At 40.1% G+C, this 18,044-nt stretch overlaps 1 protein-coding gene across 3 annotated transcripts; it reads left to right on the forward strand.

The window, feature by feature from the left end:
* The first annotated feature begins 641 nt into the window (after positions 1 to 641).
* zbtb44 (zinc finger and BTB domain containing 44) lies at positions 642 to 16,075 on the forward strand. Of its 3 annotated transcripts, none has more exons than XM_044032023.1 (6): positions 642 to 1,191; positions 6,814 to 7,917; positions 8,655 to 8,769; positions 9,571 to 9,722; positions 11,496 to 11,796; positions 13,173 to 16,075. In XM_044032023.1, the coding sequence occupies exons 2-6, from the start codon at positions 6,852 to 6,854 to the stop codon at positions 13,597 to 13,599; spliced, it is 2,061 nt and encodes a 686-aa protein (XP_043887958.1). In that variant the 5' UTR covers positions 642 to 1,191; positions 6,814 to 6,851; the 3' UTR covers positions 13,600 to 16,075. The 3 variants fall into 3 exon arrangements, with proteins under 3 accessions (XP_043887958.1, XP_043887959.1, XP_043887960.1); XM_044032024.1 differs by having other exon boundaries at positions 8,655 to 8,739; XM_044032025.1 differs by having other exon boundaries at positions 11,496 to 11,579; positions 13,173 to 13,268.
* The last annotated feature ends 1,969 nt before the right edge of the window (positions 16,076 to 18,044 follow it).

Below are 18,044 nucleotides of genomic sequence, written 5' to 3' on the forward strand. Positions count from 1 at the left end.
GTGGTACAAACAGTTTTGTTAACTTTTTGTAAATATCTGTTATTTCTTCAACTGTGTCTACCTGATGTTTTTGTGTTGCTGTTCTGTTAACTCAGTATTATGTCACTTCGCACGGTGACCTGCAGAAGAGATTCCATTTATTGCTGGGAAAGTGGCCTTTTTTCAATAGGGGTTAAGTTGATTCTTGAAGTGTGGTTGTATGAGTCACTGCAAAGACACATTGTGAACGAATATTTTGTTCAGATTTACCAAAGTGACTCAGGCAGCAGTGGACCCGCAGCTCCCATGTCCCTAAAAAGTCAGCTTTTCTCTGGACTTTGGTGCAGGGAGCGACAGTTTTACCAAACTTCAGTGTCCTTGTAGAAAGGAAGGAACTTTCAAATGGTGAAATAAAATAGCAGACATTTTCTTAGAGTATTGTAGACTGGCACAGGTCAAGACTGAAGTCATTTTTAATAACAATATATATTCATGTATTGTATTTTGGTGGTTTTATAACTATAATTGTTATGTAATCAATAGACTATGCATATTGTCTACTGTGAGACTTGTGTGAGGTTTCAAATACATCCAACCAATACACTTTATTTAAAAAGTCCTTGTCTTTATTGTGTCTTTTATTTTGCAAAGTAAATCAAATCAAAGCTACATTTTGTGAAGTATGCACACAAGTTTCACCTCCATCATGTACATGTCAGGAGCTGACCTTTTCTAAATTTCAAGAGTCTAGATGGCTTAAGAGAGAGTAAAAACATCTGAAAAGGTTAGCAGGAGGTCACACATTTGCATGTGAATCAGTGTTGACAAAGTGAATTCATGAGAAAGTATCAGAGTTGTAGTGTTGTACTTCCTGTTTCTTCCAGTACAGTACAGTGAGGGATGCGCGTTGCATTGTGGGCATAAAAATAGAAGACAGAAAAGGCAGCTGGGAGCACAAAGGACTTAAAAAAACGACACTTCGGAAACTTAGAATGCCAGCGAGCGAGTTGTGAATTCATGCGAGGGTTACTTAGTGACTGCGTGCTTTGGCGGGTGGCAGCGTAACAACTGCCTGAGCAGCGTGAGGAGGAATGTGAGTGAGCGGTGCGGAGCAGCAGGGCGCACCGCTGTCTCCAACCGTCGCTGCCTTTTTGTCAGCTGAGCTGTTCGCATCCAGAGGCCCGGTCGTGACCGCAGGCCTAACCCAGCAAGGTAAAGCGCTTCCATACACACTGTCTCGTTACTCTAATCCCGCCGCCTGCGATTGTGTCACGCTGCATTGTTGTCGAAGCTGTCAGAGGAAAAAACAACCAATAACGCCGTGACGCTTTGGCTAGCGCTAGCTTGGTAGCTAATGGGAGCTAATGTGCTGCAGCTGCGGTGATGTCCACGGTCAAACCGGGGCCGTGGCAGAGTGGCTTTCAGAATAAATTACTTTGTTTACACTTGTTTTGAAAGTGTAAGTTCGCGTTTCTGTATATTATAAGAGTGTATGTACGTATCAATGAACCGAAGTGAAAAAATATAGACCAACATGTAGTGAACAGGTAAATAATGTCAAACAAGACAGATCTGTTGGTGGTGAAAACAAAAGATCCTTTTTCGCTACATTTTTAGCCACAGTGTATAATAATGAATTGTTGGTACAGCCAATTAGACAATGTTTTAATAAATTGATTTAAATAGATATACATCATTGAAGTGTTATGATATTTACCTTTCTTTTATTTTGACAGTTCAAACCGGATGTGCTTTTGGTGGTACTTGACGCTTTTAGCTCGCGTTTGCTTAGTCGTGATTGTTGCTAGAAACATGTTTGTAATGGAGCTTGATCATCAGATATCATGTAACACAGGCTTGTCTTCTCCTGTCTTCACACTGTGAACACTTTTTTGACATTCCAGTCTGGCGTTTGTTCCTGCACAGCGTCTGTGGTGTCTTTGTTAGGACGTGATGTAAACAGAATAAAAGTATAAGGGCTAAGAAGTACGAAGAAGCGTGATCAGTGTGTTAACCAACCCTCGTTGAATTTAAATAATTTTGAAAACTAAAAATAGTTAAAACCCTGTCAAAAGTCTGACTCGTAATCAATCAAAACACAGGAAACATTTATGTATCAGTTCTACATACAATAAAGTGATCCATGATAAAGAACAATTCTAATTTTAAAGAACAATTTTAATAGATGGCTCATTGTTTTTAAATCTTTTATTTTTTTATAAAATAAGTGTTGCCTCGTAGTGAAAGTTGAAGAAAACAATTAATTCTGGTTTTAAAATTCTGCATAGACAAATCAATAAACACTTGTTCACCAAGCATTTTGCAAATCTTAGGCAAAACATTCCAACATGTGTTTGCACAGTTCATAATTATGGTATTGCTACACATTGATCCTTATTGAACAACATTATATTGCAGTATATATTGTTGTTGAATTATTGCCCAGCCTTGGATACAAGTGAACGTTTTTCTGTTTGATTTTGTGGAATATTTCTCTGTTTAAAAGCATGAATTGTATCGGACAGTTTCTTGAACATTTACTCAAGGAGCATAACTTGGTCTTTAATAATGTTGATATATTTATCATGATTATATATGTATGTATGCATATGTTTTATGTCTCTTATCAGAAACTGCAGAAATGTGTCCTGCCTGTGATCTAAAGCTATATTACCAGTGGTCTATATCGATGTTTCAACAGTGGAGATGAACTGATTAACAGATTTTCCTGCCATATTTACAGTATGCTCATTAAAGTGACTGTGCTGTACTTATCAGAAGCATCTGCTGATTGTCCTGTAAGTGGTGGAGGTTTTGTGTTTTTTCTTTCTCAATTGTTTTGAACATGTACACCTAAAAAAAATAGACTCTTGGAAAAATAAATCCATATTCATTTTCCTGTATAAGTTGCCTTGCCGATTAACTTCACTTAAGAGTGAGCCAGCTATGAGATACAGGAAAACCAGAGATAAACCCAAAGATGGATGGAAAACCCACTAATCCCAATTTGTGATACAGGCTCCGGCTCTATTGCCATAATAAATATATCTGGTGGATTTGGATGTTTTTTTTTGTTGCTGACGCTTGGTTACATAACCAATGATTAATCAGTTGATCTTGTAGTGTATGAATTGGCCCAGGAAGGCCTTCAAATGGCTTACTTTTCTGACCCAAAGACGGAAAGAGAACACAGCAGGTTCTCAGTGTACAGTTTAGTGGAACATAAACATTAAAATGAGGACAACCTGCAACCAGGGAAAGGTTTTCAGATTCTATTTCTTGATGAATTTGTCATCAGAATAATAGTATTCAGTAGTTTCTGGTTATTGAGAAAAGAAAAGAGGAAAGGCAAGAGTCTGGGACTGAGAGTAGGGACTTTAAATATTGGGAAGATGACGGGAAAAGCTGGAGAGTTGAGTGACATGATGCAGAGAAGGACGGTGGGTGTGTGTCCAGGAGACCGGGTGGAAAGGTAGCAAGGTGAGACGCTTAGGTGCAGGTTTTAAGTTGTACTACTATGGTATTGATAGGAAGAGAAATGGAGTAGGGGTTATCCTAAAGGAGGAGTTTGTTAGGAATGTCCTGGAAGTGAAAAGAGTGTCAGATAGACTGATGAGTCTGAAGCTTGATATTAAAGGTGTGATGTTAAATGTTATTAGTGGCTATGCCCCACTGGTGGGATGTGAATTAGAGGAGAAGGAAACATTCTGGAGTGAGTTAGATGAAGTGATGCAGAATATCCCCAGAGGTGAGAGAGTGGTAATTGGTGCAGACTTCAATGGACTTGTTGATGCAGGAAATAGAGGTGATGAAGAAGTGATGGGCAGGTTTGGTATCCAAGACAGGAACACAGAGGGACAAATGGTGGTAGACTTTGCAAAAAGGATGGAAATGGCTGTAGTGAATACTTTTTTCCAGAAGAGGCATGAGCTGATAGGGTAATTTATAAGAGTGGAGGTAGGATAGACGATGTAATCTGAAGGAGATCAGTGACTGCAAAGTAGTGGTGGGTGAGAGTGTAGCAAGTCAGCATAGGATGTGGTTTGCAGGATGAATCTGGTGTCAAGGAAGACGAAGAGGACAAAGACAGAACAAAGAACAAAGTGGTGGAAGCTGAAAAGAGAGGACTGTTCTATGGTTTTGATTTGATTTGATTTGATTTGATTTGATTTGATTTGAAAGGGACCATGTGCAATTAAAAACATAAATGTCACCATTTGATGCATTACACCAGAGTTAGCCTTGGGCTAATTTACATCTGCAGTCCCTACCTAAAGATAAATACAACACAGGTAAAAACATCAAATATCACTCAGCAGTTTTCAGGGAGGAGTTGAGAAAGAATCTCAACTCAACTAATCAGGGAGACAGGTAGGAGAGTACTTGGTGTGTCGTCTGGAAGGACAGTAGATAAGGAGACTTGGTGGTGGAATGGGGAAGTGCAGGAGTATATAAAGAGAAAGAGATTAGAAAAGAAAAAGTGGGACACTGAGGAGACTGAAGAGAGCAGGCAGGAGTACAGGGAGATGCAGCACAAGGTAACGGTAGAGGTGGCAAAGGCCAAACAAAGGGCATATGATGACTTGTATGCTAGGTTGGAAAGTAAGTAGGGAGAGAATGATTTATACAGGTTGGCAAAACAGAGAGATAGAGATGGAAAAGACGTCCAGCAGGTTTGGGTGATTAAGGATAGAGAGGGACATGTGTTGACAGGTGCCACAGAAGTAATGGGAAGATGGAAAGAATACTTTGAAGAGCTAATGAATGAGGAAAATGAAAGAGAGCAAATGGTAGAAGAAGTGACAACTGTGAACCATGAAGTAGCAGAGATAAGTAAAGCTGGAGTTAGGGGGGCACTGAAGAGGATGAAGAATGGAAAGGCAGTTGGTTCTGTTGATATATCTGTGGAGGTATGGAAGTGTCTAGGAGAGGAGGCAGTAGAGTTTCTGGTTAGACTATTCACCAGGATCTTAGTGAGGGGATGCCTGAGGAATGGAGAAGAAGTTTGATGGTGCCCATTTTTAAGAATAAGCTGAGATGTTCAGAATTGCAGTAACTACAGAGGAATAATGAGCCATACAATGAAGCTATGGGAAAGAGTAGTGGAAACTAGACTGACAGCAGAAGTCGGCATTTGTGAGCAACAGTATGGTTTTGTGCCTAGAAAGAGTACTACAGTTGCAGTATTTGCTTTAAGAATGCTGGTAGAGAAATACAGAGAAGGTCAGAGGGAGCTGCATTGTGCCTTTGTAGATCTGGAAAAAGCCTATGACAGGGTGCCAAGAGAGGAACTATGGTACTGTATGAGGAAGTCTGGAGTGGCAGAGAAGTATGTTAGACTGGTACAGGACATGTATGCCAACTGTGAGACAGCGACGAGGTGTGCTGTAGGTGTGCCAGAGAAGTTCAAGGTGGAGGTGTGACTACATCAGGGTTCCCTTCTTGTTTGTGGTGGTGATGGACAGACTGACAGATTAGGTTAGACAGGAATCTCCATGGACTATGATGTTTGCAGATGACAGTGGTTTGGTCATGTACAGAGGAAGGATAGTGATTATATTGGTAGAAGAATGCTGGAATTGGACCTGCCAGGCAGGAGGTCTAGAGGAAGACTAAAGAGAAGGTTTATGGATGTAGTGAAAGAGGACATGAAGTTAGTTGGTGTGAGAGAGGGGGATACAGAGAACAGGGTGAGATGGAGGAGGTTGATTTGCTGTGGTGACCCCTGAAGGGAGCAGCCGAAAGGAAAAGAAGAAGAAGAGTATTTTCTGGTTATTCAGTTTATTATAACCTTACAAAGAAGCAAACAGAAGATGTCACGACATGGCCTTTTTAAGATGTAAGATTGTCATTAATCTGATCATCAGCCGAAGGACTTAGGATCAACAAGGACCAAGGATCAACAAATGATAATAATTTGAATTTGTTTTTATAATGTCACCTTGAGAAAATAAATCCTGAAAAAAAGATACCACCCCTTTCTCTGGTTCAGGTACTTAAAAAAACACCCTGATGTATCATGAAGATCCAAAATGGAGATCACGTAGATGGATAAAGCTCCTTCAGGAGACATTATAGCCCTATGAAAACCTCACAGTGAAATCAAAGCTCCTCTCTATTAGCCTGGTTTGCTGGTTCAGGTTAGGCACTCTCTCATTGCACCACCACAGCCTAGGTCTATAATTCACTTTGTCTTCACTGGGCCAACATACCCCAGGAGTATTTTCTCTTTCCTCGGTCTGTGTGTGTGTGAGACGGAGAATTCGCTCTCCCTCCGAGAGCCCCTTCTCATGAGCTTTTGTTTGATGGAAAATCTCATGCCTCAAAGAATCCACATGTCTCGCAGACAGCTGCTGAGCATCCTGTAGTGCACTGGCCTCCACATGCGTCTGGCTCGCATCGCTGCTCATCTGCTTTGATTGTTGTTACATAACTTGGCATTTTTTTCTCCATGCCCCCCCTTTACCTTTCCTTCCCTCCAGAGCTCAGAGAACACCTTAGGATTTCTGTCTACGTGCGCCCAAGGCCTTCCACAATGAAGTAGACTTTTATCACCTTTTTGAGACTGATATTGTTTGACAACTTGTTTTTTCTTTGTACTTGGCTGAATAGGAGTCCATTGTGATATCTGCTATTTCACACCTGTTTCTCTAATGCTGGTTTAGGTTGTGTCAGGTAATCATTGGACACTTAATGATTCTTTCATGTCTAGTACTTTACTGTATATAATAATGCCAAAGCACAACACAAATGTTTTTTCTTATCCTACCATGTCATATGGTATAGGTTTTTCAGACTCAACTTGACTATTTTTTTCTTCATCTCCCCTTGTAGGAACCATTTCCTGGACAAAGTCAAGAGGTGACTCCAACATGGGAGTCAAAACCTTCACCCACAGTTCGACCTCCCACAGCCAGGAGATGCTGGAGAAGCTGAATGACCTACGCAATCAGGGTCACTTATGTGATGTCACCATACGTGTCCAAGACAAGCTTTTCTTGGCCCACAAAGTGGTCCTCGCCTGCTGCAGTGAATTCTTCCGCTCCAAACTGGTGGGCCGGCCGGAGGAGGAGGACAAGTTTGTATTGGACCTTCATCATGTGACTGTTAGTGGCTTCTCTCCTCTTTTGGAATATGCGTACACATCGACCCTCTCCATCAGCACGGAAAATATCATAGACGTCCTGGCAGCAGCAAGTTATATGCAAATGTTTGCTGTGGCAAGCACATGCTCAGAGTTTATGAAGTCAAGTATTCTGTGGAGTCCGGGTAACAACAACAACAACAACAACTTGACGGCAGACAAACCACATGAGTCAGCACAAGAGAGTGCCTCATCACACTGTGCCCTTACGCACTTAGACGGCAGTGTGTCGCCCGTGTCGTCCGACTGCAGCGTGATGGAGAGAAACGTTCCCATATGCCGCGAATCACGACGGAAGCGCAAGAGCTTTGTAACTATGGCATCACCGGAGAGTCCACTCAAATGCACCACACAGGTCGTCACCACCTCGCCTCAGATCCCCAATCCGTCCCCTTCATTCTCAGACAGCACAGCCCAGCCAGTAGAGTCCTCCCTGGCCTTCCCATGGACTTTTCCATTCGGCATTGACCGGCGGTTCCATCCAGACAAATCAAAGCTGGTGGAGAGTCCTCGGTGTATAGAACAGGGCACTTCAGGAGCCTCAGAGGTGGTGGTTGGCCGGCGTCTCAGTGACTTCCTGACATGTGAGAGCTCTAAGGCTGTGTCGTCACCAGTGCCAGCAGAAGAGGAAGATGTGAGGGTGAAAGTGGAGCGCCTCAGTGATGAGGAGGCCCAAGAGGCAACTTCTCAGCCAGTAAGTGCCTCCCAGAGCTCACTGAGTGACCAGCAGACAGTGCCAGGGAGTGATCAGGTGCAAGAGGAGCTCCTCATCAGTCCACAGTCTTCCTCTATAGGTGGGTAATTGTTCTCTCATTTACTAATCAGCTGTGTTGAGAGTTATTTTTGCATGTTTCATGTTGTCTTAAAAAAATGTTCTCCCAAGTTTCTCTTGCCACATTCTTACATGAGTTCACTAAGACATTAACTGGAGATCACACTATGGAGCTGGAAGGAGAATCTCTGGACAATATTTGCCAAGACTTCTTGGGACATTAGCCATCATATACACAGCCCCTCCAGAAAATCTCCAGACAATCTCTGGAGAATATCCAGACTTCAGTGCATCTCAGGAAGCAGCTTTATAATTCACCCTTGGTCTAAACTTACATGAGTATATACAATATAATGAAAGAAAAATGACAGCGGTGTGTCAGTGTGACTCATTCTCACACTTTTACAGTTGTATCTGTATCCTGACCCAGTTATCCCTGTGTAGCGTTGTGGGACATGCAAACAAACCTTCGGTAGTGGGTTTCTATTAGTGGAAAATGTTCTTGTTCAGTAGCTCAAACGCTGTATCAAAATAGATGGAACATGGAAACATTGGTAATATGTTTTTCCATTAAGTGTTGAATAGCACAGTTGGTGCATTTGTGTCCAGCAGCATCAATCCATAAATGGGGGATTAGCCTTCAAAGTATTTGATTATTAGCCTAACTCCATCCACAATGACACACTCTCGGCTTTATTCCATAGTCAGACATTCAATAGACGCCTTCCATACGAATAATTTTCTTTTGTATCTTTTCAGGGTCGATGGATGAAGGAGTGTCTGAGGGATTGCCATCAATGCAGAGCACCTCTAATGCTGGAGGACATGTAGAGGATGATGAAAGGTATCATGATTTGTTGCAACTTGCAGCAAGGCAAGTCACAGGCAGCACATATAACACATGTAAAGACTTAAGGCTCATCCCTGTGTGTATCAGTCATACTTGTGTAGATAAAAGATTTAGTCATCATGTTGAAATGGCAGACATAAATCGTTAATATCTTGACATAGATATTTAGGTTTTTAAAAACAAATTGCCATTTACTGAGAAGTAATTTTTATGTGTCAAGAAGTGTCTTAATTAACATGGAGTGGATGCTATTAATTTATTCTGATACATCACCCATTTTCAAGCTAGAATGCCACAGCCCAGTTTAAAGTCTGATAATAAAATCTCATTGCCCTTTACTCCATGACTTTATGACTGCTGATAATTGATGCTGAATTACAAAATTGAAAGTAAAAACATATATATTTTCATGACCACTCGCAACCCACACTTTTTTCTTTCTTTCTTACGTTTTACCATAAATCTGCACCCAGACATGCACCTAAGGGCAGACATTTTCAAATTGTCCAGAGGAGCTAAATTTAAAGGTTGCAATTGTTACTCCGGACATTTTCCGGCACTTTTCCTGCCAGCCCCCTAGTCAAACGTCCATTGAAAAAAGTCTGCATTAGCTTATGTGAGAACACAGCAGGATTATCTCTGGAAAATACTCAGCCAGCGAGTGGGCGAGTATCCTGCTTCCTGTATGCTCAACACATGCCCAGAAATGTTCCTGCTGTTGTGAAGCGTCTGTGCCAGACAACCTCCTGCTGTGTTCTTCATAAAGGCAAACTGGAAAACGCTTAAGAAAAGCACATACAAATTTTCAAATCTTTTGTGTCTCAGGTTGGAAGGTATTCAGTATCCATATCACCTCTATATCAGCCCTTCAGCCCGACCTGGAACCAACGGCCCTGACCGGCCCTTTCAGTGTCCAACCTGCGGAGTCCGATTCACACGCATTCAAAATCTCAAGCAGCACATGCTCATACACTCCGGTAGGTGAAATGGAATAATTAAAACTTTGCTAATAAACACAAAAATATTTTATATGTGTATTGTATCCAACAGCAATTTATGAGTTGAGGAGCTAAAGTAATTTTTCTGCTAAAGATCAACAAGAAGTAGTATTGTGCAACTTTTGAAAAATAAAAACAAAAAAACAAGAACTACTAATTTATCATTGCAATCCGATTGCATATTTGGACATACTAAATCAAAATTCATGCAGCACAGAGACAGAGATTTTTTTTTATTATTCCACACATTTTCCCTCTGTATCAAAACCTAGTATATGAGTATGAACTTTTGTCTTTAGTCATATTACTAATGTCCCTCATCAGTTGCTCTTTAACTACTGGTCAGGGGTTCATATATTCATTTTTTTCAATTATTGCAAAAATACTCCAAAAAGGGGCACAAAGGGGTGGAAGAACAGTGCAAACCATATATAGGCTGTGTGTCTCACATGTGAGGACATTCAGAGGACATTTTTGAAAGTATGCCTGTTCTAAAATGTCTTAAATCCTTGTTTACTTTTGGATGATGTAGACACTGAACACATTATAATGTTGTCCTCATTTATGCACATAACAATTCTGCTGGATTTAATGTTGCATCTGTATTCATGTGTAGTGACACCTGACATGATGTGAGGTTATAAAAAGTGTCATAAATAGCATTTACTGCCTCATAGAGAAATTGAGTTGCATAGTCTTTTTCAACTTTGAAAAAAGCCAAAGACCTAATTCTTAGCCTGTACTTAGCAACAGCATTATGCAAGAGGCAGATTATAGATTTTAATCTCTATCAAAACATTGTCTGCCTGCAGTGGGAAAAACAACATGAATGATATCAAAACATTTTAATGTGCAGTTTGATTTACATTGTGGATAAATGAAAAGCAACATTTTATGTCAAAAGCTGTAATTCTAAAGCACCCGTGGATAATTGTGTTGTGTTTCGCAAGCCTGTTTATAAAAGGCCAGGCAGTTCGAAGTGCACACTCATGGGGACATGAAAATGTGCAGAAACCTTTCAGTTCAGTGCCAAAGCACACGTCTGCTATTTGGGAATAAATTATAAAATATTTCTGAGCAACTGAAAGATAACAGTAATTATGTACGTGTGTTCACTGCAGAAAACTTGCACTTGTCTGTCTGTCACCTACAACATAGCAAAACATGGGAAACTGTGAACGAAATACTTAAACATGAATGTACACTGTATTTGAGTATATAAAACTGAGGCACTATTAGCTGTGATTAGCTGATGCAACACCGTCAAAGCCTGAGAAATATGTAAACATGTATTTTGTTGTGTAAAATGTAGCCCGATAAAGCCATTTATCTGTGAATCTGTTTTGGTAGGCTGTTTGTGAGACACATAAACAAAGAAACTAAGAAAACTGCATTATAGATTCAGGACTTAGTTGCTTTTGGATCTGATAACAAATTGACTACACATTTACATTTTATGATTTTTTGTTTCAAATCCTTACCTATAACTGTTGTTATCAATAGCAATTTTGCTAACTGACATGTAAACATAAGGTTAAATGAAACTGGCTTCCTTTACTTTCCAACATCTTGTATGTAGCTCAGTGAGGAGTGGATGAGGCTCTTTGGTCCTGGGTTCCTGGGCATTCAGGAAAACACTGATTTGGAAAACAGTTGAGACTGACTGTGTGGTTAGACCAACACACACACACATACTTGTTTGCTGCTACTGTGCAGTCGAGCTAAGCATAGTTTTTTCTCCCCTTCCCTCAGGCATTAAGCCTTTCCAGTGTGACCGCTGTGGGAAAAAGTTCACACGGGCCTACTCCCTAAAGATGCATCGGCTGAAGCACGAAGGTAAACGCTGTTTCCGGTGCCAGATTTGTAGCGCCACATTCACGTCCTTCGGTGAATATAAGCACCACATGAGGGTCTCCCGACACATAATCCGCAAGCCGCGGATTTATGAGTGCAAAACGTGCGGCGCCATGTTCACCAACTCTGGCAATTTAATTGTACACCTGAGGAGTCTGAACCATGAGGCATCCGAACTAGCAAACTACTTCCAGAGCAGGTGAGGAGTTCGGGGACACTGAGCCCATTATTTACTCAGATCTCACCTGGATTAGATTTTAATACCTGAGGTTAGATTTGGTTGTGTACAATTGTTTTTAAGGTTAATGCAGGTGATGTGAATGCTCAGACCACGTGTATTTGGCTTAATTTATTGGTTAGTTTTAATGTCATTTACTTGAAGGAGTATTCAGACAGTTTGGGGAATATTCTTGGTTAATTAATTTCCTTTCCAAGAGAGGGATGTTTTGGTTGATGTTTGGTTCTCATGTGTCTATGATAGAATGTGTAGCTGCAGCAACAGCAGTGTTGAGACGACAGAGGGAGAAAGCCCAACTCTGTCCAAACATAACACTGCCTACCTGCTTTTTTTAAAGTTCTTCAAAGCAAAGCTCATATTTCATCCAATAACTGAAGAGAAAATGCCAGTTCATTACACACAGTTGTTCTGTATGTCTTGGCTGGATAAATTGATCTCCCCTTTTTTTCATAAACAAACAACAACATAATGGATTGTTACCTTTGGACAGACCCATACTAGGGCTAAAGGATTTGAGGAAAATGTGTGATTGCATCTTTTTTGGACAGATATTGCAATTGTGATTTGAGTTGAGATATGATGTGATGGAGATTTACAACACGTCACTATCAAATTAGTAACTCCACATCATATTGCAGGAACAGTTTCCAACATGTATGAGTTACGTTTTTTATATTTGGATAGAAGATGTAAAATAGTAAACAAAATATATAAAGAACAAAATAGTTAAAAGTTTTACTTTATCTATGTAATAGCTATGTTCTCTGTTCATGAAGTGCACCAGCTGCATTTGCTGAAGTAAAGGTGTTTAAATGTGTGGTCATACAAACCCCCAGAATGCACAACCTTTTTTTGATTGTTTTGTAGTGTGTGTGTGTGTGTTTTCTACATCTTTGAATGTCCCTTAACCCTTGTTTTTACCTGGTCCACAATGTCTGAACACAATGTCTTAGCGAAGTGTGTTGTTATTTCCTCCACTTTTGCACGTGGTGCACTCTAGTCCTCACAGGTCAGCAAACAGGACACTGACTCCTTAAAGTTTTATTGTGTCTGCATCCTTGCCTGAGATCATAACAGTATGGAAAATTCTCTGGCAATGCAGTTGCTCAGTCTCCCAGTCTTCACATAAAAAGAGATATTAACTGCACTGGTTTTTGTGTAGTTTGTATTTTTCTTGCTAAGTTGCTGTTTTCTAGATCAGTTTGTCAGATTCAGCCATTGTTTGTGCCACAGAGGATGGTGACACTTGATCTTAACATTTTATTCTGAACAAAGTCAGCACATGAAGTTTTAACACAAAGCACAGTGAACTCAACATGTCCTCTTCATCTTTGCAGTGATTTCCTCGTGCCCGACTACCTGAGCCAGGTGCAGGAGGAGGAGGAGGTGCTGGGAGTCCAGTATGAGCTGGAGGAGTCCCAGCATCACCCAGTCTACCCAGGCAGCACCTCCACCTCCAGCACCACCGCCGCCTCGTCCTCCTCCTCAGTCCAGACGCCCGTCATCTCCCAGGTCTCCTCCTCCACCCAGAATTGTGAGAGTTCCTCCGGCTTCCTGTCACCTGAGCCTCTGGAAGCCCCAGCCTCCCTCAAGATGGATGCTGATGGGACAGCAGCAGTTAGGGAGGAGACCAAGATGGACAATAGTGCAGATGGCAGTTCCCAAGGGGCTTTTGAAGAAGAGCAGCAGCAGCAGCAGCAGCAGCAGCAGCAACAGCAGCATCATGCCCAGGCCAAGGAGCTGGTTTCTATCACCATCGAATGATTCAAGTCTCGCACTTGCTCATCATGTCTTATTTCGCAGCCATGTCATATGGGGAATATCTGTTGGGAGTGCCATGATGGCTTACAGCGACGAGTCAGACACACGTTGAAGCGTGAACATATGGAGCCATCTGGACGCCATGACTTAAGTTACCTGAAAACTTCAGTTGCCTTAGTGTTGCTTTCCACATGCAACTCAGATGCACTTATTTGACCTAATGTTTTATTCCAAACCAAATCCAGCAAAGGAAAACATTATTTCATTATTGCTGTGCCAATATGATTCCTGATTGGTGACGTGAGATTTCAGTAGATTATAGACCCTGTCTTTAGTCCATCCCCAAATTGGAATTTCAAAGTAATGAGCAGCTTTTCGGAAGGTCATTTTTTTTCCCATATGACGTGAATGCAGTGCTAGCTTAAGTCATTTCTGTCTTAGCCAGTTTGAGGTCTGTTAAATCCAAGCCTTGCTCTATTTTTGGAAAGTGCCTGAGTTCCCATGTGTAACCCGTAGAGGAAGAAGAGCTCTCGTCTTTGCCAACGGCGACAAATCAAGTCTGCAAACTGAGCTAAAGGAGAAAAAAAAACCTACTTGTATTTTATTTGTAGTTTGTACGGGCAGAGACTCTGTTATTCCTTCAGTGCCGTTGCTATAGGCAAACTGTTCAATGTCAACATTATCTATATTGCAATAGCTTGTACTGTAGTTTTACTATTTGAATGCTGTGTAAGTTCGGTGTTGTGAAATACGTCAGGTGTGTGTATGTGCATTTTTTAATCAGTATCAAGACAAAAACATTTCATTTTTAAATGTTTCAAACTTGAAATTGTATTGACAGAGTATTCCCTTTTAGATGTTTGTGCAGTATAATTTTTCTGACCTATTACGTTTTTTTTTTAATGAACACTGTTTAAATCAAACTAAAAAAAACTTAGATCAGCACTGATGCATTTTGTTTCTTAATAACTTTAAAAGATCTGACCAAATTTGATGTAAAACATCATTATTCATTTGACTTTTCAAGGTTTTTTCATATCTACAGTTGTTGTAGCCACAGATGGGTTCTAAAAATGTAGCATTTCAGCCTAGTTTGAACGTAGGCCTGCTTGTCAAATTTCAATGTCAAACACACTTTGTTGTTGTTATTTGTGATATCCAATAAGAGTCTGGTTGTCCTGGTTAACCAAGGTACACTGCTGATGCTCTGAGGCGCTGCATGACTGTTGAAGTGATTTAGGTACATCACAATTGTCTTGGTCTTAAACAATTTATTTTTGTGATTACTCGAGATTAGTATCAATATCATTTTGTCCCAAAAGTGTGTATTTTTAACTACCAGCATTTCCTCATGCTATGTTTTCATAAACGGAAAACGCTACTCTGAGGAAATCTCCCTGACTAAAACGATTAGAAGTGACTGTTCTGCTGACAGGGAAGCAGGAAGGGGATACTGTACACATAGAATGTGATGACTTTTTTTCGGATGACAAAGACGTTGTGTTTTGTTTTGTTATAGTATTTCTTTGGAAGTAACAGTAGCGCGCTCGTATGTGAATGCAAATACTGTGAGACGTATCATTATAAATGACACATTTAAATATGCTGTGTAAGCAAAGGTCTTATCCATCACCCGTAGCTGTTGATGTTACTAATTTAATTTCCTTTTTTAGGTCAAACCTCCAACTCCCTGTTACCAGTGTTGTTTCTGTGTTGTGTTCTGTACTTGGACATGCTTGTGCCTGTATCTTGAGAGGATAATGATACTCGTGGTGATGATCCATGAGTTGAATGCTACTGACTGTGAATGGATGAAATCTTTTATTTTCTGTTGTCCCCTGAGAGAAGAACCAATGGCTCAAATTTAGGATTCTCGCAGCAGAATGTATGCCCTCACATCGAGGGTTGATTGTAAATGTAACGATGGATATTGCTGTGAGAAGGACATCAATGTGACACAAGAGCTATCGTAATAAGAGCTCGTGTTACCCTGTGCCATCCTGTCAGTCACTTTTTCAAAGTTGTGCCATTTGCCCCTTTTCTATGTGGGCACATATCAAGCTTTTTTCTTACAGGACCAAATGTCCTCTATCTCATTGGGGATTTGCCATGGCAATCAAAAACTGCACAGAATAAAATCAAGAGATAATCATTTCGAGTGGTCCACGCTATTTAGCAAAGGGGTCCTGCTGTTCCGGCCCTGAAAACACTGTATGATGTTGTGCTTTTAAGAGGCTAGCCTTAGTAAATGGACCTATAAACTCAAGTTGCACAATTTCACAATTTTGAAAAAAAAAAAGAAAAAAGAAAGGTTTTCTATTCTCCATTTGTACGTCATGCTTCTTTTGTCATCTGTTGCTTTGAGTGTCTGTATTCAAACGTTTTTATAATGAAATGCTGCTGTTTGTCGAAATGCAAAGTGCCCAAAATATTTTTGTGAACCAATGGTGTGCAATAAATGGACAGGTGGTGTTTTAAAGGTTTTACTTTTGTCTCTGGAGGACGGATTATATGTATATATATATATATACATATATATACATATATATATATATAGATAGATAGATCGATATACATATATAAAAAAGAATGTATCATTTAGTTTTGTTTCAAATGTGACTGAAGGTGAATCAAACGGGCGAGGAGCCCATTTGATCTGTGAAATAAGGAACAAGGCTTTGGGATCAGAAGACTGGTTCTTTTCAGCTCCTTCTTTCTTTTTTCTTTTCTAAGGTTGCATGTTCATATTGTTGTGTGAAGTGGAGAGCATGTCTCCAGGTGGTGATCTCTTCTGTCAAGGCCTTATTTGTCGATGGCTCCTCACCAAGCAGAGCTTTGATCAGTTGTTCAGCATGCTCTCTTCTCCTCTCTTCTGTACGCTTTCCCCTTTATGTGCAATGTTTCAAAGTATCTTGATTCTATACAGGACACGCCTTTTCAATGTACACTTGATGTTGTATATGTTTTCCAGTCCTTATGGTTTATTTAAAAGTTTAAAAATATAAGGAAAAAAAATCATGGTAGCTCTTAATAATGGCATATATTTTTGGTGACTTTTGTATGGGTGCTGTTTTATGGCATCTTTGGATATTCTTGTTAAATGTGAATAGAACAGCTTTGTCTTGGAGTATGGGGGGCCTTCGTAGTCTTCACTATGTGAGCGTCTGCAGTGTGTGTATATGTATATATATATATATACATTATATACACTTGTACTATGTTACGTATTCTTTATACTGTAGGCTACTTGATAACAACCTGCTTTGAGACAGATGTTGTATTTTGTGTCTTTGATACTGTATTTAAACTGTAGTTTGGAGAAAACTATACAAAAACATCCCAGATAGCAATGCAGCCTGCACATTGAATAGGGAGAACTGATGTTTGTGGTGTTGAGTGTTTTAACTGGATCATATTCCACGGTTGGCTTTTAAAAACTGACAAGACCACTCTGTATTTTTGAGTTTATGGTAGTTCTGAATCTTTACTAGTGTTCTGGCTTTGCAGTCCTGTTGTTATTAAAAAAAAGGAGTCATTTTTGTAAAAGTAGAACATGTAAATAAAACCAAAAGTTCCAAATATATCTAAAACTTGTGTGAAGTTGTTTTTTTGTCACTGTAATACATTTGAATTTATCCCTGTCACACACTAGTGATGGTTTTATAATGAAAGGAAACTGATCAAAACAACCTACATGTTAACATAAGAAACTCAATTATTTGTTAAGGTTTTAACACTTTTAAAACCTTGTGAAAACACACGTGGCTGATAGGTGCATGTGTGTGTAGTTTTTCTTGTCATAGAGCTCATAATATACAGAATGACATACAAATATGCTTTGAATTTACATGATTGTTATACTGGTACACTACCATCTTTCCTTATTTGTCATAATACTTCTGTAGTGACTGCGTACGTTTTTTTAAATATAAACAAATGCCTGTCACATACTGCCAAATTATTCATCGGATGTTGACATATTAGATCAATTCTTCTTTCTGTGCACTGCACACAGGAAATTATCCTTTTTTTCTTTCAAGACAGAAGGAGGCAACAGCAACTTTGTGCTACTAAAGTAACAGGTTGGATTATATTTGTCCCGTCGGCCCCTGCATACACACACACACACACACACTCCCTCACACAGGTTTGCACATATCAATGCTATGGGATTACATCCTTCAATAGTGCCATTTTCTAAGTGTACAAGCACAAGCAGGGAATGGACTAATGGCATATTACAACCGACTCGTCTTGGCACGGCACGGCACGGTTAAGTTGTGTTTCCACTAGCATAGTACCTGGTACCTTTTTCAGTACCTGCTCTGGCGAGGTTCCAATCGCGCTGAGGTGATACTAATATAGCTGGGTAAATATAGTAGATATAAGGAAATATAATTATCATCAGAACAACATTGTATGTCTGTGTTTTCCAGAGGTATGTTGAA

Source organism: Solea senegalensis, linkage group LG8 (assembly GCF_019176455.1).
Source record: "Solea senegalensis isolate Sse05_10M linkage group LG8, IFAPA_SoseM_1, whole genome shotgun sequence".
In the NCBI taxonomy this organism is placed as follows: domain Eukaryota; kingdom Metazoa; phylum Chordata; class Actinopteri; order Pleuronectiformes; family Soleidae; genus Solea; species Solea senegalensis.